Here is a 24,106-nt window from a genome sequence, read left to right on the forward strand (position 1 = left end):
CCATGTAGAAGAATGGGTTGGGCCTTTGATATATTCTGTAGAGGGCTTAATAGACAAGAGAAGTCACAATTATTATTATTATTTTTTTTAGGCATAGACTAATGCTTTTATTTTTTTGTCCTTTAAATTTTTATTTTCTCTATATACAATGTGGTTTATTATTATGGCCCATCACCGAAACCTCCCTCCCTCCTCCCTCTCCNGTCCTGAGGCATAGAGCCAGGGACTAGACCCCCCCCACCCACAACCAGGGACACCACCAGCACCTCAGGGCCTGACCAGGGTCCTGAGGCATAGAGCCAGGGACTAGACCCCCCCCACCCACAACCAGGGACACCACCAGCACCTCAGGGCCTGACCAGGGTCCTGAGGCATAGAGCCAGGACCAGAACCCCCAACCAGGCACACTGCCAGCACCAAGGAGCATGCCAAAAACATCACCTCCATGTAGGAGGCCCACCACAGACACCACAGTAACCATGACTGCCATGAAAGTGGCTAGATGCCACAACCACCATGTAGATGGTCCACCAGCCACTGGAGTACATTGACACAAGGAGAGTCACCAGCAGAGACCAAAGAAAAGAAGAGGATGTCTCTCTCCACAAAGCCCATTCCAGAGTGACAGAAGAAGCATCTGCTCTACAATAATATTGGGGACCTGATCACACCTCTCAGCATTGGACAGATCATCTAGGCAGCAAATCAACAGAGTAACCATTACTCTTTCAGAAGGAGAGAAGAAATCTAGGGTAATTAGAGGTAGGGAGGAGGGAGGGGAGGATGAGGAGAGATTGGACAAGGGATATAAAGAATAAGTACAATTTGTAACAATATATATGCTAGTAATATTGATTTGGTCAACATATGTCAACATTGAACCCCCAAAATACATATAATTAATTATGATTCAATAAAAAAAAAAATTTTAATGACTGTCTACATAAAAAATCCCAAAGAGTTTGCCAGAAAAATAAAAAAAAGACCTAATACATGAATGTAGCAAAGCCACAGGATCAGTGCACAAAATCATATATCTATAGATTACCAATGGGCAATTAGAAACTGAAATTAAAAACACAATATTGTTCATAATTTCTGGGAAAAGAAAAAAGGAAGGAAGGAAAGAAGAAAGGAAAAGAGAGAAAGAAGGAGCTAGGTATAAATCTAACAGAACATGTACAGGATCAGTGTGCTGAAAACTACCAAACTTAAAAGAAAGCAAAGAAGATCTAAATAAATGGAGAAAAATACCATGTTCATGGATTGTTGGGACTTAGCACAGTCAAGACGTCAGTTCTCAAACTAGTCTACAGGTTTAACACAATTCCTATCAAAATCCAAGCAGGACTCTTTGTAGATACAGACAAGCTAATTCTAAAATTTAGATAAAAAGACAAAGTAACTAAATCACTACAACAATTTTGAAAAAGAATAAAGTCGGAGGAACTGTATTGCCTGATTGTAAGACTGACTGCAGCTATGGTAATGAAGAAAATGTGGTATTAACAGAGTCACGGACACATAAATCAATGAAACAGACTAGATTGTTCAGAAATAGACCCACACAAGGATGGCCAGCTGATTTTGACAGAGATGCAATAGCAACTTAATGGAAAGGGATAGCCTTTTCAACAAATGACATGAACTTCCACCTAAACTTCACATATCACACAAAAAGCAACAAAGAATGGATCATAGATCTAAATGTAATGTGTAAAACTGTAAAACTTTTTAGAGAAATATAGGAAAAAATGTTTGCGACCTAGGATTAGGTAAAGAATTTGTAGATATAACACCAAAGACTCAATCCATAAAAGAAAATATTGATCAATTGGACTTTATCGAAATTAAAAACATTTGCTCTGCAAACAGCCCTGTTAAGAGGATAAAAAGACAAGTCACAGTTTGGGGGAAATTTTTGAAAATCATATCTGACAAAGGACTTGTACCCAGAATATATAAAGAATTTTCTAAACTCTATACTAAGGAAACCGAAAGTTCAATTAGAAAATGGACAAAAGACATGAACAAACCCTTCGTCAAAGAAGTATATGGATGGCAAAAAAGCCCATGAAAAGATGTTCATTACCATCCGTCTGTAACCTGCAGAAGTAACACTACGCTAGGTCAGGAAAGACAATGCGGTTTCCACAAATTCATTGGGACGCTCATCTCTGAAGCCCTTAGTTACCGTAAGATGTCTATGCTGTGAGGGAGCCCGAGCCACAGGGACAGGCTTCTGTGGACAGCCCCAGCTGAGGCCCCAGCCAGCAGCTCACCAATTGTCAGATGTGTGAATAAAGAGTCCTCAGGTGATCCCAGTCCCCTGCCGTTGTCACCCCCACCCACCCCCCCTTCCAAGCTGAGGCTCCGCACATCTTGAAGCAGATGCAAGTCTTTGCCACCATACCCTATCCAGATTCATAACTTACAGAATCCCTGAGCATAATAAAATAGTTGCTTTGAGCTGCTAACTTTGGGAGTAATTTATTACCCAGCAATAGTAACCAGGAAAGGATCAGAAAGAAATTGGTTAATGAACACAAAGAATGATTGTTTTATAATGATGAATATGCCAGTTATCCTGATTTGATCATCACAAATTGTACACAGGTATCGATCGTCAACTCCATACCCCGCAAACATGTATGATCAATTAGATTTCAATTAAAAAACAGTAGCCAGAACAAACCAGCAGTCTCTGTTCCCTGCAAAACGTATCGACTGCACATCAGGGCAGATGCTCGCCAACCCGCGCCACCAGGGGGAGAGCCGCTCTCCAGTAGGTGCCCTTTCATTTCCTCCTACAGGCTGCTGGCTGCGCTGTGTTCCTAGGAAGAGGTATTGTAGGCCCCCAAGCCTGCTGTGTCGGTTGGACTTTTATTATAATTACACAATTGAATTTAAAAATATATAAACAATTGAAGTATTGGCATGAAAAGAGTGTTATTGTTATGAAAACTAGGGTAAATGCCTCGGAGAGACTCAACAAGGACAAATCAATAAAAGTTATTATTGTAGAAGCAGCTGTGAGCAAGATCACTGTAAAAGATTATCATGGGGACTTTGAAAGTCAAAAAGGATTCTTCATTTAGGTTGCTTTCAAATGCTGTTGAGCTCTCATTCCATCTAAAAGAAATCAAAACTACACGTTGTAGCTGATGATCACGTTGTAGGTGATCTGTGTGAGAAAGACAAGCCGCAATTCCAATCAATGGACCCATATTTAAAGGAAAGCACTTGGCCCCACATCAAAAGATTAGCAAAGGAATATACTACTGTATGTTTTAAGTTAAAATAAAATGTTTACTCTATTGACCTTTTGACCCAGTAAAACCACTCCTGGGTATAAACCTAAGAGAAATGAAAACATATGTCCACAAAAATACTCTGGGAAAAATGTTCCTAACAGCATTGTTCATGATAAGTCAGACTGGAAAACCAATTGTCCATCAGGAGGGACATGAACAAGCAAACTGCGATACGTTCCCACGTGAAATAATGCTCAGCTACAAAAAGGCAGGCAGGCAGCAGCCTGGGTGTGGGGATGTTGAATGGATCGGCCTCTTCGGAAAACAGTTTGGCAGTTCTCCAAGTGGTTAGATGTAGACTTACCACAAGACTCAACCATTCTACTCCTAGGTGCATACCCAAGAGAAATGAAAGTATATGTCTGCACAAAAACTTGTATATAAATGTTTATAGCAGCACTATTCGTAATAGCCAAAAAGTGGAAGCAACCTAAATGTCCATTAACTGATGAACTAGTAAATAAAAGAAGATATATCCAAACAATAGAATATTATTCAATAATGAAAAAGAATGAAATACTCATCCATGCTACAACATGGATGGGCCTTGAAAACATTACACTAAGTGGAAGAAGACATAACCAAAAGCCACGGCATATGATTTCAGTTATACTAAAGGTCCAGAATAGGTAAATTCATAGAGAGGCAAAGGATGTGAGTGGTTGCCCAGGGCTGGGGGTGGGGACAGGGGAGTGTCTGCTAATGGGTGTGGCGTTTCTATGTGGCATGAGGAAAGTGTTCTAAACTTGTTCTAAAGTTGATTGTGATGATGCTCTGCAAAGATACTGAAAACAATGCAGTTCACTTTCAATAACTGAATCACACAGACAATATGTGACTTCATAAAGCCATTATAAAAAATAGTCAGGGCCGGCCCGGTGGCGCACTGGAGAGTGCGCCGCTTGGGAGCGCGGTGGCACTCCCGCCGAGGGTTCGGATCCCATGTGGAGACCGGTTCCCGCTCACTGGCTGAGCGCGGTGCGGGCGCAACACCAAGGCTTGCGATCCCGTTACCGGTCAGTAAAAAAGACAAAAAGGAAAAAAAAATAGTCAAAACATCAACAACAACAAAAAGATGCACATTGTCCTAAGTTATTTAAAAATCAGAAAACACCTACATGCAAAGCAAAAAGGGATGGTAAAATAAACCATGTTCAGTCATATGAACAAGTACTGGCAGTCATTGCAAAGCGTCTTGTAAACACTTATTAACACAAGGAAATCTCATGCTTTCATCTGAAAGGAAAAGGCAGGATGCACAATCTGCGCTTAGACTCACATGTGCGCGCACAATCAGCGAAGAACGGTTCGTCCCGAGTGGTGGGATAACGGATCACTTTCATTTTCTTCTCTTGTTTCTATAGTTTCTGTATTTCCTATACTGCATACCTATTTATAATCAGGAAAATTATTTTTTACAGATTAAAAAAAAGACAGCTTATTTCCAAAACTTACGTGAGCTGTGTAGACTACAAGAGCGGAACAGAAACGACAGATTATGCAGCCAAACCGTCTTATTTTTACTGGGGAGGTCGCCAGAGCCCAGAGACGCAAAGTGGGTGCCAGCTGTCAGTTGTCCCGTCAGAGACCACGTGTCAGAGCCTGTGAAGCTGAAACAGGTCCTTCCCTTTTCTCTCCCTCTTCCCCATCTCTCTTAACGACCTGCCCTTACACACACAGTCAGCTCAAAAATCCTGAGAAAATAAAAACGGAGTGACTTCTTCCTTCCAATTGGCTTCTGCTCTGACATGCCTGCAGGAGAGGGTAGGGAAGACGCAGCAGACTCTGTCCCCGAGCGTGAGAGGGCAGGAGCGGGCCAGGCCCCTGAGCCTTAGGCCAGTGGGGAACTACCGCGAGGACCCGCATTTTTGGCACCAGAGGCCGACGAAGCTGGCCCGGGCATGACTGCTTCAGCTTTCTCTGGCAAGTGCTGGCTTCAGGAGTCTTTGAAGCAGGGCCCTCTGGTTCCTACCCACAATAGCAAGAAAAGAACGATACCCCTGGGAACTGCCCCAGCCACAGCAGCCAGTGCTTTTCTGAGCAGTAGCCCATAATCACCTCGTTTCCCTGCTCCCAGTTCTATCTGAGGGACCCTCCAGCCTTCAGCCTCCTGGAAGGCAGCACAGATGGAAGGCTGGAAAAATGCAGAGTGAGCACATCTAGCAAAATGGCCCATTTCTGAGGCTCTTTCCTGGGGTCCCAAGCCCCCCAGAGATGACAGACCAGGTGGAAATGAGAGCCCAGTCCTCTTCACTGAAACAAAAGGTCAGTGACATTTGGCAGGTCCCCCTGTTCCTGAATGATTCCCAGACGATGATAAATTTGGAAAGTGGTCAGTGCTGAAATCCAGACATGTGGGCCTGGCTGTGAAGGCTGACTCCTCCCCTGGTCTCCATGGCATGTGAAGGTGAGAAGTACGGGTTGGGCTGTGGTGCTCGCCCCTTGCTGTTAATTCCAGTTCTGTAACCTTAGCCCAGACAGGTAGGTCTCCACTGTCGTGTTTTAGCCTAGGCCTGAGAGAAGGAGATGACCCGGGTTTAAATCCCACCTCCACCACACACTGGATTAGATGCACTTGCACAAGTAACTTAACCTTTCTGTGCCTCAGTTTCCTCATCAGTAAAATGAAGAAAATAACAATAGTACTGACTTAAGTTGTTACAAGGCTTTACATAGTCCCTGACTACGATTGGTGTTCAACAAATGTTAGCTAAATTCGAGTGTTCGTGTGACAGGGATAAAGATCTTAAAATACAGAGCTTGTCTACCCAAATTTCATAAGGCCGTGCGATGTCTCGGGGCCTTTACTATGAAGAAATCGTCTCTTTCCATAAAGGCCCCTCAAGAAGCTTGCTGGACAACCATTCAAATCAAGTGAGAATTAATACATTGGAAAAACCCCTATACTGCACAACTAAAAATTACCTCTAAAAATCTGCCCCAGGCTGTATAAACCGAAGTACATTCCTCACCTAAGCTGCTGGGTGCAAAAGTTCTTCCTCAAAAGCATACCTGCCAGGGTTTGACATAGAGGTTGCTAGAAACACAGTGTCTATATTCTTACAAGTTGCTCCTCACTAGCTGAAAGTTGATATATGCTGGGACAAACACTTATGCTGAGATTAAGTGGCACATTGTATTTTCAAAAGACGGCCACGACAATATCTCTTATTCTATTTGATACTTTTCCCATTGAGAGGTGGGTTTCGTGTCTCCTTACATTGGATCTGGGAGGCCCTGGGCATGACACAGTACAACTTTCAGGGTTAAGTCACCCAAGACAACACAGCTCCCTTTTAGTTTTCTATGGGATGCTCATTCTTGGAACCCAGCCTCTATGCTGTCAGGCAGGCCGAGCAGCCACGGAGACGTGTCTCCTTACATTGGATCTGGGAGGCCCTGGGCATGACACAGTACAACTTTCATGGTTAAGTCACCCAAGACAACACAGCTCCCTTTTAGTTTTCTGTGGGATGCTCATTCTTGGAACCCAGCCTCTATGCTGTCAGGCAGGCCGAGCAGCCACGGAGAGAGGCCACGTGTGGGTGCTCCATCCGGTAGCCCCAGCTGGGTCCCAGCCAACAGCCGCCTCAGTGGCCGGACTTGTGAGTAAGCAGTCCTTCAGATGATGACAGCCCGAGGGCCGGACACACCACCCCATGTGTCCCCAGCACCTCAAGAGCTGGAGACCTGCAAAAATCTCATTTCTCCAGTTATCAACTCCTGCATTAGAGCGTTGGTGTTTAGACGGGTTTTAGCAATGTATCTGTCCATGTTTTTATTTTTACAAACACAGTCTTATATAGGACCCCAAATACCGTAGTCCCTCCCATCCGCAGAAAGGAAATCTGACCACGGAAAGCTAATCCCCAATTTGCTTTCCACAGTTTCAGTTCTAAGGTCCAAAAATATTAAATGGAAAATTCCATGAATAAACAATTCTTCAGTTATCGATCATGTGCAGTTGTGTGTAGCACCATGAAATCTCATGCCGTCCACTCTGTCCCACCCGGAACGTGAATCGTCCCTTGGCCCAGTGTGTCCACACCGCATACGCTGGCCGTGCTGGTTAGCAGATCACCCCTGCAGTATCGCAGTACCTGAGTTCAAGTAGCCCTTATCTTACTTAATAATGGCCCCAGTGTGCAAGAGTGCTCTGCCTAATTTATATATATATATTTTTTTTAATTTTTAAATTTTATTTTGTCGATATACAATGAGGTTGATTATTGTGGCCCTTTACCGAAACCCCCCTCCCTCTAATTTATAAATTAAACTTTATCATAGGCATGTATGTGTGGGGGAAAAAACACCTGGTGTACAAAAGGCTCAGGACTACCACTGTTTCGGGCATCCACAAGAGGCCTTAGAGTGTGTCCCCCAGGGACGGGAGGGACTCCTGCACAAATAACAGTTAACGCTGGTGCTGCATCTGTTGAAATGGGGAGGGGCAGGAACTGACCTGAGGTCGCTGCTGCCCCCCATCTTCCCCCACCAGTTTGCTGGGTCGCTGAGGAACCCAGTTTGAGAACCAGTGACTGCTCCAGGACAACAAGTTTAATAAAGTTTAACGACCTGAGATATTCTTTCGATTTTCGACTTTTACACACAGCTATAAAAGGGGCTTACGAGGTATAACTGTTCTCAGTATTCCAAGAATCAGAGGTTTCTCCTCACCACATTTACATAATAAGCCCCCGACAGAAATTCCTCCAGTTTGACCCACAGACACCCTAATTTCCCCACTCACAAAACCCAAAAACCCTATTGGTCAATACCTTTGCACCATAGCTTTCCCCCCAAAAAATCTCCAGACTCAAGTAAAGTGGCAAAAAAATGTGTATTGGAGTCTTCTGTCTGTGCAGCCCGGGCAGGCCCGCGGTGGCAGCGCCGGGGACTAGGTGGCCCTGGCGCTGCGCTTCAGGCCGGCGGCCCAGCAGGCCTGCAGCACCGTCTGGAAGGGGCGGCTGTAGAAGGCCCAGGCCGGGATGAGGCTCAGCAGGCCAGCCTGGAGCAGACACAAGCGGGGAGAAGAGCGGGGTTACCACCGAGCACCTCCCTTCAGATCCACGCTCTTTAAAACTATTTCTTCTGACCGTGACAGTGAAGGCCCAAAATCTTTTAAGCAGTTTCTAAGGCTTAAAGGTCTTGTGACACCTTCTCAGCAAAGCAGGTTTTCCCAGACACTAAAGCAGTCCCTTGAAACTGCCCCGGATGCCCTGGTGGGGTGGGTTGAGGAGGCTGGAAGGTGAGGGACTCCTGTTGGTGTGACCCACACCCCCGCTGTCCCCGTGAGCATGAGCTGTCCCCCCTGCCCCCATGTCATCCTGCCTTTTCTACCAGGGTTCTATCAAAGTGAGACTCCAGGAAAGAATCAGACACGTTCCTGTCACCTGGCCCAGCGCCTGAGGCGGGGCACAGGAAGATACATGGATGTGGGAACGAGCTCAGCACCGGCACAAAGAGTGACCCTTATCCCCAGCACTGGCTCTCGAAAGCAGGGACGCCATAGTGAAGGCACCGGCACCCAGTCAGATGCACTGCCAGCTGGGGGCCCAGGCCTGGGAAGATTCCCTGCCCTCAAGTCACATCTGTCCTGAAACAACCCTGTCGTCCACAGTGTGATCTCGTCCATCCAACGGTCCTCAGTCCCCCTACTCCCTACAAAACGACCACATTTCACCACGAGGGAAACTCGAGCTTTTCAGGGAGCGATTCGTACTTCCTCAGGCAGCTCAGACCCTCAGATCTTTGCACTCCTCTGAGATATTCCAAGGCAGGCAACGGAAGACGCCTTCTGGAAGCCAGAGCTGAAGTCTTCTGCCAGCCAAGTCAAAGAATCAACACAACTTCTTCCTCAAGAACTTCATTTTTCTCCCAAGCAGAACGTTTTTATCTCACAGCAAAATCAAGCCCTTTCATTAGCTTTGTCTTGAAGTAAATGTTTGGCTTAGTGAAGTCAGCCATAAAGAAAATAAATTAAAATTCCAACCCTCTTGAAAATGTTCTAAAAGGGTCCCTCTTACATCTCCACCTTTGTCCACCCCAACCCAACCTGGAAGGGCCATGTAGAAGGAAGCAGAAAAGGCTGTGGCATCAGACAAAAGTGGACTTAAGTCCTAGCTTTACCATTACAAGCTGGTGGCTTTGGGACAGATGGTCCAGCACTGAGCTCCGGTCTCCCCAGTTGTAAAAGGGGACACTATCCCACAAGATTGCTGGGACAGTGAAGCAAGGTAGCGCCCACGAAGCCCTCAAGTATGTCATGAACGCTGAGGCTGCGGTGACGGCCCGCCTCCCCGCACCGCTCTGTAATGGAAGTGTTGCTTGTTCACCAGTGCATTCCACTTGATCACCCATCACGTTAGATTCAATGATCTTTCCAAATCCCAGCAAATTCCAAGTTGGTTTTAATGATTAATGTATTTTCATTTGTTTTCTCTCCCGCTTCACAAAACACATGAACTCTTTTTCCTAGTCTGTTCGTGGCATCTGTTTGCCTGAGAGATTAGAATTTGTTACCTAAGAAATCAAAAGAGAAAGGTTAAGAAAATATTTAACTCTTGACATGTGGAACTGGATTGTGCAGCAAGACATGTAGCAATAGGCTTGCAAGCTGCTGTTGTCTCGAGAAAACATTTTCCAGATGCTGATGGATTCCATCTAAGACATTGGTGTGTGCAGGACTGAGACCACGGAGTTCTCCTGAGCGTGGAAGAAATATCATGCCCACCGGACACAGCCACACGTGGAGAGGGGCAGGCTGTGACATGGGAGGTGTGCAAGCAGTCTGCATTTTTTCTGCCATGGATGGAGAAAAAGAGAGAGAAGCTGGCAGAAGGGTGTCCTCTGACAGGTGTGACCTCCAGGCTGAGGCGGGGGCTGGGCATTGGAGGAGTGAGGGATGGAAAATGTGGCAAACAATACTTATCACGGTGGCACTGCAGGCTAAGGAGGGGTTCTTACCCCACTCTTCTGGGTGTAGCCACCGGAAATCATCTCAGCACGGGGAGACAGATGCTGAGATGTGGCCCCCAGCTTCCCTCCGGCCCAAGTAGTTGCTGACGCAGTGTGGGAGCCAGGCCTCTGCAAGCTGAACCTGCCATGGAGACAGGCCTGCAGCCGGACGGGGGAGACAGATGCTGAGATGTGGCCCCCAGCTTCCCTCCGGCCCAAGTAGTTGCTGACACAGTGTGGGAGCCAGGCCTCTGCAAGCTGAACCTGCCATGGAGACAGGCCTGCAGCCGGACGGGGACCGGGCAGAGGTTCCAGGACCTGCAGCCGAGGAGGCCCTGGCCAGGGGGTCCACTGGCCAATCCAAAAGGATAGAAAGGTTTATCACCCTCGCCCCCCAAGACATAAATTGCATCAAGGCGAGCAACCACCCAGGCAGGCAAAGGAGCCCGGCCTGCACTCGCTGCAGCAGCGTGGACCACAGGCACCCTTCTCCCGGGGCCGTGTCAATGAGAGAGGCAGGAAGAAGGGAGGCTCCCAGGAAGACTGAGCATTTTCCTCCAAATAATACACTGTGAGAACATTTCCTAAATGGCCAGTTTAGATGATCAGATCAAACTAGATTTAAACTCATTGGACATTCGGTTAGTTTTCCTCCAGCAAGTGGTGACACAGAGAAAGACCAGATCAGCAATAAGCAAAGTAAGAACACTACATGGTTTCTGTATGTCCACTTTGCAGTATGAGTTAAATTTGTGATTCTGCACAATTGAGGTTCTCCAGCAAAAATTGCAATTCATCGTGTAAAAAACTTCAGTATCTCTTGCCAGAGTCTTCCTAAGTCCCAGGAGGTAAACGAATGTTTTGGGAGACTGTAGTGCATTGAGCCGTGAATCCTTCTAGCATCCATGAAGGAGAGAGGGGGCGAGAGCGAGCAAGCACGCTAATTCCCACAGCAGAAAAGCTAACACGTGTGGACACCTGAAGAGCTCCATCTGAAGTTCTTTGCTGGGGCTGGAAGCAGCACTGCATTGACCCAGTGTTTGTTTCAGCATTAGTGTGCACCAATCGACCTTGCTTTCATGTTTGCCTTGGTTTTTAAAAGCAGCCCAGGAACGGCAGGGACTTCCTAAGCCACTGAACCCTGCTTCCACTTTAGACGGTGTTGGTGGGGTGCGGGGCTGGCTGGGCTTGCTCTCAGGGGCCGACCAGGTGGTTCCTCCTCAGTGCAAGAGCAGCGACATCATTGGTGGCTGACAAGCAGCCATGGGGGAGTATTTACACCATGGACATCAGCCAGTGCTACGCCTCAGAGGGGCTGGCTTGTTTTCGCTTCCCCTGGCGGGCTGACCATTAAGCATTTACTAGCACAGCGGGTGAAGGCAGACAGCAGCCCCCACGTGGAAGCTCTAGGAGTCTTGCTTTTCCCTACCCAACAGCTCCTGGGAGCCCCCTTACTTTCTGAGGGGATGCGAGGCAGCCGAGGATGGGACTTGCCAGCTCCGGGGTCACCTGAGGGCTGAGCACCAGGCCTCCAGCCTACCCCCGGTCCCCCAGCACATGGTCCTTTCATTGGCTCTGTCCTGCTCTGCACGCAGCCTCCGGCATGACTACTCTGACCGTGAGAGAGAGTCACCAAGTGACTCTCTCTCAGGGAAGGGTAGCCCAGCCCGGCGAGGGCCACCTGCATGTCCTTCCCCCCTTGCTCTCAGACAGGAACAAGTTACCAATTACCAAGATCTCGTGGGCAAGGCAGCCGCAGGTTTCATCTCCAATCGTGACATAATTCAGGGATTCCTTAACAAACCCATCGGCAGTCTTGGTTATCATGTTGGTGTTCAGATAATTTGTCATTGGGGTGGAAACAGCAAACGGCGTCAGCACCTACAGTGGGAAGCAAAGACACAGCGCAGGAACCGTCACCCACAGAAAGACGCAGAAATCAACAGCCACTGGGCCGCCCCGCCGCTTCCCCACCCTTTCCTTCCTGTAAAGTTTCAGGATCCTAAATGAAAAGAGGCACAGAACTGGCCCCTAAAGCTTGACTTCTCGTGTGATGAGGCCTGAGCCACACAACCCCGGGTGGCTCAAATGCCCTCCCGGCACACAGGGTGACTGCGAGGACGTGAGCGCTCTCTCACAACAGCAACGCCAGATGTAGCCGATAAAAATACAGGACACCCGGTGAAAGTTGAAGATCAGATGAACCATGGAAAAGTTTTGGCGTAATTATGTTCCAAGTGTTGCATGGGATGCACTTATACTAAAAAATTACTCAATTCCTCGCAAATCCAAATTGAACTGTATATCCTGTGTTTAATCTGGCAACTCTCAGAAGTTTATTACTGACACATAGAACCACAGCTGGGGCGATGGGAAGTGCTCTGGATTCCCACTTTCACACCAGCCAGGAACCGAGAGCCGCACGTACCTCACGATCTTCCCTGATATGCTGAGAATAATAAACAGCCTCACGTGCGGCCCTAAAATTCAGCATCGTGATTCCCTCTGTGGTCTGACCACACTGTGGCCTGGCGCGAGGACTCGTACTGGGGTCTGATTACTTTATCCCCAGTCAAAAGACCTTGGCACCTTTAGAAAGAATGGAGACCCATGCTACTTTCCTAGTTGACTCTTCTCCACATCACATTTGAAACTTTCTTCACACGACACTTGAAATTAGATCGTTTCATAACAGAATCCAATTATGAGCCAGTTAATCCAACTGAATTGGTTCTTATGGAAATTAATGCTGTGGGTGATTTGCACAACACTTTTCTTCCAAGGATCTCAAAGTGCTGCTCTTTTGAGAAATATATAAAGAGCAGCGGTTTCCCAGCCCCAGTTTCCAGATAGGCAGATAGTAACAAGCACTTTCATTTCTACAGTGAGTTTGGGTTGACAAAACACTTTTATGTACAAAACAGGGGCTCAATAAATACTCTTTAAACTTGTATACTTAGTTTTTCATTAGATCTTCACAATAACCCAGAGAAGTAAACCCTTTTTTATGGATGGGGAAACTGAGGCTCACACAGGTAAGCAAGTTGCCCAGGATCACTCAGATGATAAGCGGCACAGCTGGGATGGACTTCAAATCCAATCTATGGTACATACTTCCTCATTCATTTAACAATTATTTATTGTGCACCAACTATGTGTGTGTTTGGAGAGGCCAGTTGGTTTTTGGAAGGTCACAGTCTTTTCATCTCCTCATACTCACTAGGAGGCTCCAAGGCTCTGCCTCCGGGAGCAGGCACCCCTCCCCTACCCACCTCTCCTCCTGACCTTGCTGCCTCAGCGACCCGCTGTCTTGGCAGCTATGGTACCTGTGGCCCACAATGATCAAGATCAAGATGATGCTGAGAGCCACATGGCTAGGAAGAAGGTGGCTGGTGATCGTTTGTGTTTAGAAATCACCAAGGATTTCCAGTTCTTTCTTCTTCCAGAATTGCACTTCCTGGACCCTGCGGCTCAGCAGGACCATGTAACCAGATCCAGCCAATGAGCTATGAGCAGAAGTGACACATGTCATTTCTGGGCCAGAGAACTTGATTGTCAAAGCAAGACCCTCTAGAAATCCTACTACTTTTTCTCTGGCATATCAGCTGGCGATATCCAGGATGGAGGATGCTCCACCAGCCTGGGTCCCTGTGTCACTACCACGAGCTAATGTCTCCTGCCAGCTCACGGTGAATGTGTAGCACGAATGCAAAATAGGACTTGACTGTTTTAAGCCACTGAGATTTTAGGGGTTATTTGTTTCTGCAGAAGGTAAGTCCCAGCTTCCGCTGGGAGTTAGAGAATGGACAGCATAGCACGAACAGAGGAAGAAATCCACGATGAGGGACACTGTGGTTCAGCAGAGCAGAGAAGGGACTGTCATACAGTGATGCGGCTGCTACAATCACGCTCTATGGCTGGGAAAACAATGTTATTGTCCAGATTCCTACCATTAACTTGTATCTGCCTATTTAATAAGCTTCATCCTCCAGCAGGTTAGTTTATAGTAACAGCCACCTGAGATATGGTCACCTAGGCATTTTAATTGAAAACCAATGTGTGCCACAATAATTTTAAAGCTGTAACTTTGAGCATGCCATAGCGTGTCATAGAGCTTCTTCCCAAATGACAAAAAAACAAAAAAGCCGCTGTGAACTGTTTGTACTAGCTTCCAGAAACCACTTAACGCCAAGCACATGGAAATCACTGACACTTCAGGACATCACCTCACTCAGCCCAGCTCCGTCTGGGTGAGGACAGGTCTCCCACCAGGACTCTGCCATTGCGGGTGGAAGAGGAGATGGAGCATCTCTTCCCCGACTGCCTAAGACCAGAGTGCAGGGGTCTCTGTGGCCGGTCACAGATCAATGGCCCCAAGGGAAGACCCCCCTCCCCAGTTACGAGCTACCCCCCTCTTTCCAACATGGACCAAGTGCCCAGTTTTCTTTTGTTTCTTCTCCACAATTCCTCCCACATTAGCCTGTTTCCCGTACCTAGGTCAGAGAGGAAAAGATGGTGGGACAAGCCCCAGGGACACAGCATCAGGTGGCAGGAGGGTCCACGGCATTCTGAGCACCCCCCCCCTCCGCCGCTCCACCCTATGGGAGGGCAGCAGAAGCCACAGCAGCAGGTGGACCTGCAGTGACCACAGATGCCCCATCAACGGCCACAGGAACCCACATGGTGTCACCAGCCCATCTCCCTCCTGGCCACACGTGGGCAGCCAGTCCCGCAGGAGGCAGAGGCCCCTGCTCCACAGGGGTCCAGAATTCCCATTCCCAAGGACTCACACTGTCCCCTCACCTGGATAATGATTCCTTTCGCTTTGTATTCCGCTTGCAGGGCCTTGGAAAACACACACACAAAAGCCTGGAGCGAGAAGAAACACCGTCAGAGCCGACTCCCTCAGATTTTAAAGGGCACTGCAGAGACACTACCCGCTTCACCTTAAAGCACAGAGGGAGATGCGGGAGAGGGTACGAAGTTTCAGCTATAAAGGATGGATGCGCTCTGGGATCTGCTGTACAGCATGGTGACGATGGCTAACAAAAATGTACCGTATCAGTATACTTGAAAGTTGCTAGGAGAGTAGATCTTAAATGTTCTCACCACAAAAAAATGGTATTAATTACTTGGTTTAACCTTTCACAATGTGTACGTATGTGAATACATCACATTGTATGCCATAAATAGATGCAATTTTATTTGTCAATTACTCCTTAGCAAAGCTCGGGTGGGAAGGAAGTAGGGAAAACGCAGCAGCTTGTCCTGATGGGAGACAGCGCTTCATCCTCTGGTCTGGGAAGAGTGCCCTCCATCGGTGGGAACACACTTCTTGGGATAAACACGTCCCTAGGACCACCACATACAGATTCCCTATGGGGAAGCTGTCCCTTAGAAAGCACCGGCCACTCCAGGGCATGGGACGCCAGGTGAGGCCTCCACGACCAGGAGCAGGAGAGCAGGGCTTGGGCCAAGGAGGCGAGGAGGCTGGAAGGCCAGGCAGCTGGGCCAGGCCGAGCTGCTGGGGGCTTCCAGAAGGAGCGCCTTTTTCTAATCAGCGCAGACTCCCCGCTGACAGCTCCACCCTGAGCCTCCAAACAAAACTTTCCATCAACTTGCCGCTGATCCAGAGGAAGGTGCCACCAGGAAAACAAGGCAGAGGGAAGAGGCTTGGACTCCGTGACATGACTCACCTTGGAAGCCGAGTACATGGCGTAGAGAGGCCAGGGAAAGAGGGCGACCCCAGAGGAAACGTTCAAGATGAGGCCTTTCCGCCTGAAAGGCAAAGAAACAAACTTCCCACTGCTGCCCTGCCTGGCTCCACCATGCGTGGAGAGACCACAGAGGGCTGGTGTCAATGCCCTCAAACTCCGCCCGCCCCAGGCGTCCCCGAGCTGGGAGTGGGACTTCCCCTGTGTTTGCAGGAGGTCATCACACAGGGCGCAGCAATGTCCCTCGGCAGCCACGGGACGGCAAGGGCTCCTTACTGGCTGGATGCAGGCTCTGCTACAACAAAGGTCTCCCCGCCAAAACAGAGGTAATCAACGTGGCTCAGACAAGACTTAAGCGGGAAGGATCCTCCTCCTTTACATGTAACCACATGAGCTCCAGGTCCCTTTGGACTCACGAAGGTGACTCGGAGCAGGACAAATGTCATCTGGGGTGAAATTTGACAGTCCAGCACCTGCTCACACGGACACCCCTATACAAGTCCTTGTCCTTTTGAAGTTCAACCAGCATCCTTAATCCTTCCCGTTTAGACAGATGCATGTGGAGCGGGGGGAGCGAGACAAACTGCAAATGAGAACCCGTGGCACCACTAAATCAGAGTATTCATTCCGACAAAATTCATCATCACAAAGAGATGGTCTTGGCCTCAGGCCAACTTCTGAAGTTTTCTTTTATGCTCGACCTAAGTTAACTTCTTAAAAATGCAGCGTGTGCTGCGGCTGCCGAGGCCGAGCCCCTTCTTCCCCTGGAGAAGACAAACTCCCAGCCGCTGGCTTTCAGCGGACACCACCCGACAACAGCCAGTTCCCAAACAGGCGTTGAAAGAGGGTGATATAAATGTGGAAGAAGTGGAGAAGCTGGCGGCATGGCGACTGGCACCACTAAATCAGAGTATTCATTCCGACAAAATTCATCATCACAAAGAGATGGTCTTGGCCTCAGGCCAACTTCTGAGGTTTTCTTTTATGCTCGACCTAAGTTAACTTCTTAAAAATGCAGCGTGTGCTGCGGCTGCCGTGCTCTTCCTGCCTCCAGGATGTGTTACACTTGACCTTCGGATGTTCTCGTCTGCCGCTGCATTTTCTCCTCCCACCTGCACGCCCTTTCATGGCAGTTTCTTCTCTTGCTAAAGCAGCTGCCGGGGAAACCTTCCCCCATCCCGCCCCGTCCCCAAGTGAGCGGACCGCCAGGGCGGGGAGGCCAATGCAGCTCCGCACTTTTTCAAAGAAAGACCTTACCTTGATTCCATGTGTTTCAGAATTAGCTGTGTCATCTATAAGAGAAGGCCAAGGTTAAGCCGTGACAAAGGAGCTAAGTCGCGACGGGCGTGGGGCTTGGGGAAGCTGGGGAAAGAGCTCGGTCTTCTCAGGTGGCCTTGAAAGTCGCCAGCGCTCATCAGAGGTCATTCTGGCAACCCCAGAGTCTGGCAAGTACCCACCGGGGGCACCGAGACAAACGGCAAACTGTTCAGAGGCCTCTGGTTTCTTCCCCCTAAAGCTAAAGCCTTCTTGGAAAATGAGGGCAGTGAAAATTGTAGGAATTGACTTTTATCTGTGGGATCAACACTAAGGTTCCCAAGACACTATTCTGAGTGGCAGGAGAAGTAGGCCGGCCACCATAAACCTCACCCATGGCTGGACTTGGACGAGTACCAGCAAACCCAGCAAGAATCTGTGAGCGTCCCGTGTACACGGTATGAGACAGAGAGGGGTGTCTCTGCAGGCCACCGGCAGCAGCGGGCACAGCCTGCAGGCGCCCTGTGAGGTGGCTCCATGCACAGAGGACACGGGACGCCCGCCTGCTGGAAGCCCCTTCCCCCTCAACCTACCGCTCCCTGGAAAGGTCCTCCCTGACACTTCTGGAGCCAAAGCTGTCCACTAAAAGAGCTTTTCACCTCACAAGTCCAAGACTCCATTTACAAGTTCAAGAGCAGGCAGCCCCAAGTCACTGGGATCATGCCCTGTCCTGGGAGCAAGCTCGACACAGGGATCCAGACGGAAGCAGAGGGACAGGGACATACAGGGGACTGGGAAGCAAGGACAACTTGTGTCGGTTTCTCCACGTTGTCCGGGGGCCCTGCAGCAGCTTCTCAGCAGGCTCTGTCCCCCCCTGTCTCAGACAGCCTGGGGCCGGAACTCTCCAGAACCCTCTGGGCCGCTTCTCAAACACTGGATTTTGAGGGAGGAGAGAGACGGGTGAGGGACGAGGCTGGGTCAGCATCCTTTCCCCGTCTCGCCACTTCACTGCTGTGTTATGTGAGTGACGCCCACCAGACAGCACCAGCGTCTCCTCAAAGTGTCCCGAATGAATTCGCAGCCTTGTTGGTGAATAATTCCCATGGAGAGACAACATTGAACTTTGTGGGTCCCTGTCTCAAAGCTGCCGATAGTCAGTCTCTTATCCCACCTTCCGAAGACCCTCAAACTTGTATTCTCCCATCTTGGCCTTCGACGGAGAATGCGACCATTTCCAGATGGCTCCTTTGAAATAATTAAGCACTGCGAGTCGTGTTTCCAACCAGCGTGGCTAATTGGGCCACAGCATACTTAGAAGCCAAACTTCAACTTATTTTCTTTGTTACTTAGGGAACTTAGTGTCTACTAATATATAAAATAATTTTTTTTAACAAATCAAAGCATTTCTCTGCTAAAGGAGTCAGAGGGCTGTCAAATACATTTGGGAAACCCCTATGATCAAAAGGCCCAGACTGGAAAGATCAGGGTGTAAAACAATGTGAAAGGTTTTAGTGGTGAGGCTGCAGACAACAGTTGGACATATAAACTTAAAATTACATCAGCTGGGGGCTTTAAAAAGCCATTGATTGCTCAGCATTAAAAGAATGTGTATACCCAATAATAACTGAGCAGGAAACTATAAAATACAAACATACTTACAGAAAAGCAACCAATGGCGAAAATAATTGTTGTCAGTCCAGCTTATCCACCTGAAAATAATTTTTTTTTGGTCTGCTCAGCATCCGTCTCCCCTCCTTATGTTAATAGCAACCTGGTTTTTTGCTGGGAACTAGTCCTCCTCCACTGTCCGTCCATGTTGTTCAGATGAGTGAAACTGAGCCTCCCCTACTCTCCAACAGGCTGCCAGCTCCTTGACATCAGAGATCTCACCGGCTCATGGCTGCACTTCCACTGACCTTCCAGAGGGCTCACCAGGACTGCCATGTACAGTTGCGAGTTCTGTGGACTGAGCAAGGTGCCCAGCTGTGGGGCAAGTGCGGACTGAAAGCTCACTCACAAGCCGTGCACACTAGCAGAGGTAGAGGGCTCTGCGCCCTCAGAGGAAGGGCAAGCATTTCATTCACACAAAAGCATCATCTACTCACCGAGTCCTGCAGCATCAGAATGGCTGTGTCTGTTAGTAAGTGTCACCTTTTCCTATATTGTCTGCCCAGAAGGGGTGCCTTTTTCTCTTCACCAAAGGCACAGTGTAGGATAGCTTTTAGGGAGTCACACTATAAATGCTTTTGCAGCTGACCCTTGTCAAAGGACCTGTATGCTGAATGGCACCTAAGACGTCACTTGGTCCAACACTCTTTTAATAACAGACACAGAATCTGAAGCTCAAGGGGGTCACATAACTTGCCTAATGCTGTCCAACTAATTAGTGGCTGAGCTGGGATCAGAATACAGGTAAACTTGAGCTTCAATTCAACAAATATTTATTGAACAGAAAAAGTCCATGAAATCCAAGCCATGCTCTCTGTCATTTTTTCCAAACAAAATGAGCTTTCCTTTATTTACCAAGACTAAAATTTGAAGAAGGTATTAATTCTTTTTAAGTTGCCTCAGAATCCTGAATAAGTTTCAGCATCATCAAGCCTAACATGTTCTGACAGGTTACAGCTAAATGCAGAAACAGGATTCGAATATTAGGGAGAGTGAATCCATCACTGTGTTTTCTTGATGAAAACAGAATATGACAATTAAAAGACCACTACATGGCCTCTCCATCAAGCTTTGTTCAATTTCAAAGAATCCTGCTTCTGCAGTGGAAGGGGGCAATTCTCCTGAGATGTCAAATTCCGACAGCTACTACATTTTAATGCATTTAGCACGTGTATTGATTACATACCTTGACTACTGAGGTGATGTTACAATGGATGAGGTTCTGTAATAAATAATCACAACCATGCATCAGTCCAATCGTTAGAGAAATTCTGTGGGAAGTGGTCAGTGCTAACAAACCGGGAGGTGGGTCAGTTTCACCACTCAGCCTGCAAACGAGCTCCTAAGTGATGTTCAGCAAGAATGCACCAGTGCTGGGAAACATCTGACTCCCATTCTATGATTCTGTGAGTATGTGATCGGACTAGAAGCCAATTAAGAGTTTCCTTGAATATTTGGGAAGAATACAGACAGTTTTTCAAAGGGAGATCTTGCATTTCCAGCTGGTGAAAGAGGGTTAGCCTCTGCAGGTCTAGGAGACAATAGCATAGACAATAGACTGGGAAATGGTTGCATAAAACAAGGTAGAGGTTCTGGGCTGTAGTTAACAGCTAAAGAAACTACTAGACTCACGCTCAGCAAAGAGAAGGAAAGAGAGACAGACACAGACACAAGCACAGACGCAGACAAAGAGAGAAGCAACAGTGGAACTGGCTGGACGGAGAGACGCAGACCTGGGGGGAAGTGGGCAGTGTGGGGACAGAGCCCCGGGGCTAGATGTGTGGTCCAAAGGGGACCTTGGTGAGCACGAGCCGCGGTGTCTGAGCAGCCCAGCCCTGCATGCTGGCACAGCCGATGCGGGCTTGCCTAGGACCGTGGGCATCCCTGAGGAATCAGGTGTGGAAACACGGCAACCTGTTAGGATTGGTATGAACCCAGGCCTTTGAAGGTAAGGGGCTGGGTGCTGGCACAGCCGATGCGGGCTTGCCTAGGACCGTGGGCATCCCTGAGGAATCAGGTATGGAAACACGGCAACCTGTTAGGATTGGTATGAACCCAGGCCTTTGAAGGTAAGGGGCTGGGGAAGGGTCAACTAACAGCACCTTCAAGGACTGTTAAATGAGGAAAAAATTTACCTGTGACCAACAGTGGCAGCTGTGGGGCTGAGCCAAGCTTACTGAACTTACCATAGCCCGGCCAGAGTCTGCGTCACATAGTTGCCTGACGCTGCAAGTTTAACAAATCTTATCAACTGAGAAGACAGAGAAAGCCACAGAGCTGCCTTCTCCATGTACGTCCACACTGTGAATTTGTTAGGCAGAATTACATCTTTATAAAGCAGGGCTCAGAGCCCCAAAAGGATGGACTGTTGGAGAGGTAAGTTTTGATGTGCAAAGGGGTCTTTATCCTAGAGGTGGCCATGACAAGTGGTGCCCTTGACCGCGTGCAGAGTCTTACGGTGAGAAGAAAGGGAGGCCTCAGGCAGGCACCACACAGGGTAGAATTTTGGCTGGACCTGCTTCCCATGGCTCTTTCCCAGGCCCTGGTGGGTATCCAGCCAGGGGGCCCAGGGCCTGCAGGAGAGGAGACGACACGCAGAAGAGCACAGCCTACCTGGATTTGATCTGGTGCATTAAGGAACCCAGGCCCTGGTGGGTATCCAGCCAGGGAGCCCAGGGCCTGCGGGAGAGGAGACGACACGCAGAAGAGCACAGCCTACCTGGATTTGATCTGGTGCATTAAGGAAGTGGCTCGGGAGACGGTTCGGAAGCATTCCAACATTGTTGACTGGCAGAGAGAGGCAAAACAAAAATGTCAGAAGGGAGGGAACTTTTCATAAAGAAACATGTGCAAAAGATTTATATCCAAGATTGTTCACTGCAGCATGAATCGATACCAGTGAGGAAACTGGAGGGGAAAATGGTGTCCACTAGCAAGAGGCACATTAAATGAATCGTGGTGAAGCTGTATGTTGGAATACAGTCAGGCACTAACAACTGTGACTGCTTAGGACTTTAAAGGCATGGGAAAGCATTTGTGGTGCAAGTTTTTTTTCAAAAAAAGTTATAAAACAATATGTATGTATAATCCTCATTTTGAAAATATGTGTTTATGTACCTGGAAGGATATGCACCACAGTGCTATTTCAGACTATTGAAATTTTAAGAAATTCACATTTCTTTTATGAGCCTATCTATTCTTTCCAGTTTTTCTGCAATTATGCTTTATATTTTTTTATTTGTAAAAATGTAATTATTTATACAATTTAACAGAAAGCTTTAAAATCAAATCTTACTTTCTTCTATAAACAATACAAGCACTGCACTGTGTAGGTGACTATAAAACACCTTGTCTATTTAATGATTACAGAAAAAAATCATCTTGTTTTCTGAACAAGAAAGACAGTCAATTCTCAAATGACTACACTGACTCGCTATTTACAGATCAATCACAGCAACATTTGTTTGCTAAACTAATTCCTTTAGGCCAGTGTTCCTGGGATCCCTCTTCCTGCCAAATGTCAACATCAATTCCACAAAAGACAATGTATTTTAATATTAGGAAATATAGCTGTAAAGATTGAACTATGTACATCTGATGCATTACAAAACCATATGTAAATTTTTAATCCACTAATGCAGAATTGAGCTTTAATATTCAGTTTAATACTGCAGCTTAAAATGCAGTCGGGGCGAAGTTTAAGCCACCATGAAATAATCAAGTATCACTACAATAATCATTTCACTGATGATTCAACAAGCTTTACATTTTGCAATTTACTTACCTAAAATTCCAATTTCTAAGCCTTTAAGTTTTTCTTTAATATACTCATAGATGTCATCTTTGGTAAAATCTGCTTGTATGATCTTTACACTGCTTCCTGTAGTCTGCTCTGCATTAGAGACAACAGTTACTTTTTTAAGGAAAACAGGGGTCCAAAGCCCTCTCTTGTCCAGGAAGTTCCCCTGATGCTTCTGTACTACCTGGGCAGACATTTAAGAGGACAGCTCATTATCCCAATTAGAAATAGCCCTGGGTAAATGTTGGGAGATGCTAGCAGATATGTGAATGATGGTTTCTATGTGTTTCTAAGAGTTATGACAGTGACAAGTAGATGCATTAAGATAGACTTAATGCAGTGGTTCTCAAAGTGGGGTCTTCAGACCACAGCCTCAGCATCACCAGGAAACTTGTTAGAAATGACAATTTTCTGGTTCCACTCCAGACTTGCTGAATTAGAAACCCCGGGGTGGAGCCCAGCCTGCGATCTGTTTCAGCACACTTCCATGTGACTGGTGCATGCTCAGGTATAAGACTCCGGACTAGTTAATGGCTATGAAAGCAAGGTCTGGTGCTATCTCTGCTCAGTAAGTGTCAGGTCCCCCTCCACATAGACATAGCAACCCTCTGTATTTGTCCAACACTTTGGCATTCATAAAACATTTACATACACAACAGCTTATTTTAATACTTTCTACAACCTTGTAAAGTAGATACGATCATTCCCATTTTCCAGAGGAGAAAGCTAAGACTCAGAGAAGCTAACTTGCCCGAGCCATCCACACCCTGCTCCCTCCAAGTTCAGTGCTCTGCACTGTTCTGTGCTAACTTGCTTTGTGCAGGAGTTTTCTTATATAAATGCTACAAGCAGAGTTTACCAGCTGCTTGGTGCACTGCTTTAGCTTTGGAGTTAGACCCAATATTTCCAGGCTAAGCAACCTTGAGGCATAGTTTGGACGCAGGGGATGCTTTCGGTCTGAAGACACTACTTGCTTTTCAAAAGGATGATAGAAAGCACATGTTAGCATTGTGAAGAAAACACTGAAGAAGGACTTGGTCCTAGTCTAAGTACTTCTAATAACCAGACACGGAACAAAAGCAGTACTCATAGGTTCAAAGGTACTGAGTCACCACTGTGTGACTGCACAGCCCCACACCTCCTACGTCCATCTCCTATCTCGCCTAGGGACACAAGGCTGATCCCAGACAGCCTGCCACACTCTTCACAAATCTCCGTAATTTGAGACTCATCCCTTGAGTTAAAGAGTTTATTAATTATTAAATTAATAGCTATTAAAATTCAAATATCCAAAAAGAAATATTATGATCATTATTAACTAAGAACACTTCAGAGCCAATTGTAATAATAAAACAGTACGATTCTGCCTCTTAGGTTTGTACAGTGTAAAACCTTCACAA

General features: G+C 47.3%; 1 protein-coding gene across 1 annotated transcript in view; it reads right to left on the reverse strand.

Annotated features, from left to right (window-relative positions):
- Positions 1-8,135: 8,135 nt before the first annotated feature.
- HSD17B3 (hydroxysteroid (17-beta) dehydrogenase 3) overlaps positions 8,136-24,106 on the reverse strand; it is a 49,022-nt gene continuing 33,051 nt past the window's right edge. The window contains exons 4-11 of the mRNA XM_008580525.1: positions 22,692-22,799; positions 21,627-21,694; positions 20,094-20,129; positions 17,243-17,277; positions 15,968-16,049; positions 15,075-15,140; positions 12,003-12,152; positions 8,136-8,322 (exon numbers count right to left, since the gene is read on the reverse strand). Of these exons, the coding sequence (XP_008578747.1) occupies positions 8,212-8,322; positions 12,003-12,152; positions 15,075-15,140; positions 15,968-16,049; positions 17,243-17,277; positions 20,094-20,129; positions 21,627-21,694; positions 22,692-22,799 (656 nt within the window). The 3' untranslated portion in view covers positions 8,136-8,211. The remainder of the gene's footprint in view (positions 8,323-12,002; positions 12,153-15,074; positions 15,141-15,967; positions 16,050-17,242; positions 17,278-20,093; positions 20,130-21,626; positions 21,695-22,691; positions 22,800-24,106) is intronic.

Source organism: Galeopterus variegatus, unplaced genomic scaffold (assembly GCF_000696425.1).
Source record: "Galeopterus variegatus unplaced genomic scaffold, G_variegatus-3.0.2 Scaffold2123, whole genome shotgun sequence".
Lineage (NCBI taxonomy): Eukaryota > Metazoa > Chordata > Mammalia > Dermoptera > Cynocephalidae > Galeopterus > Galeopterus variegatus.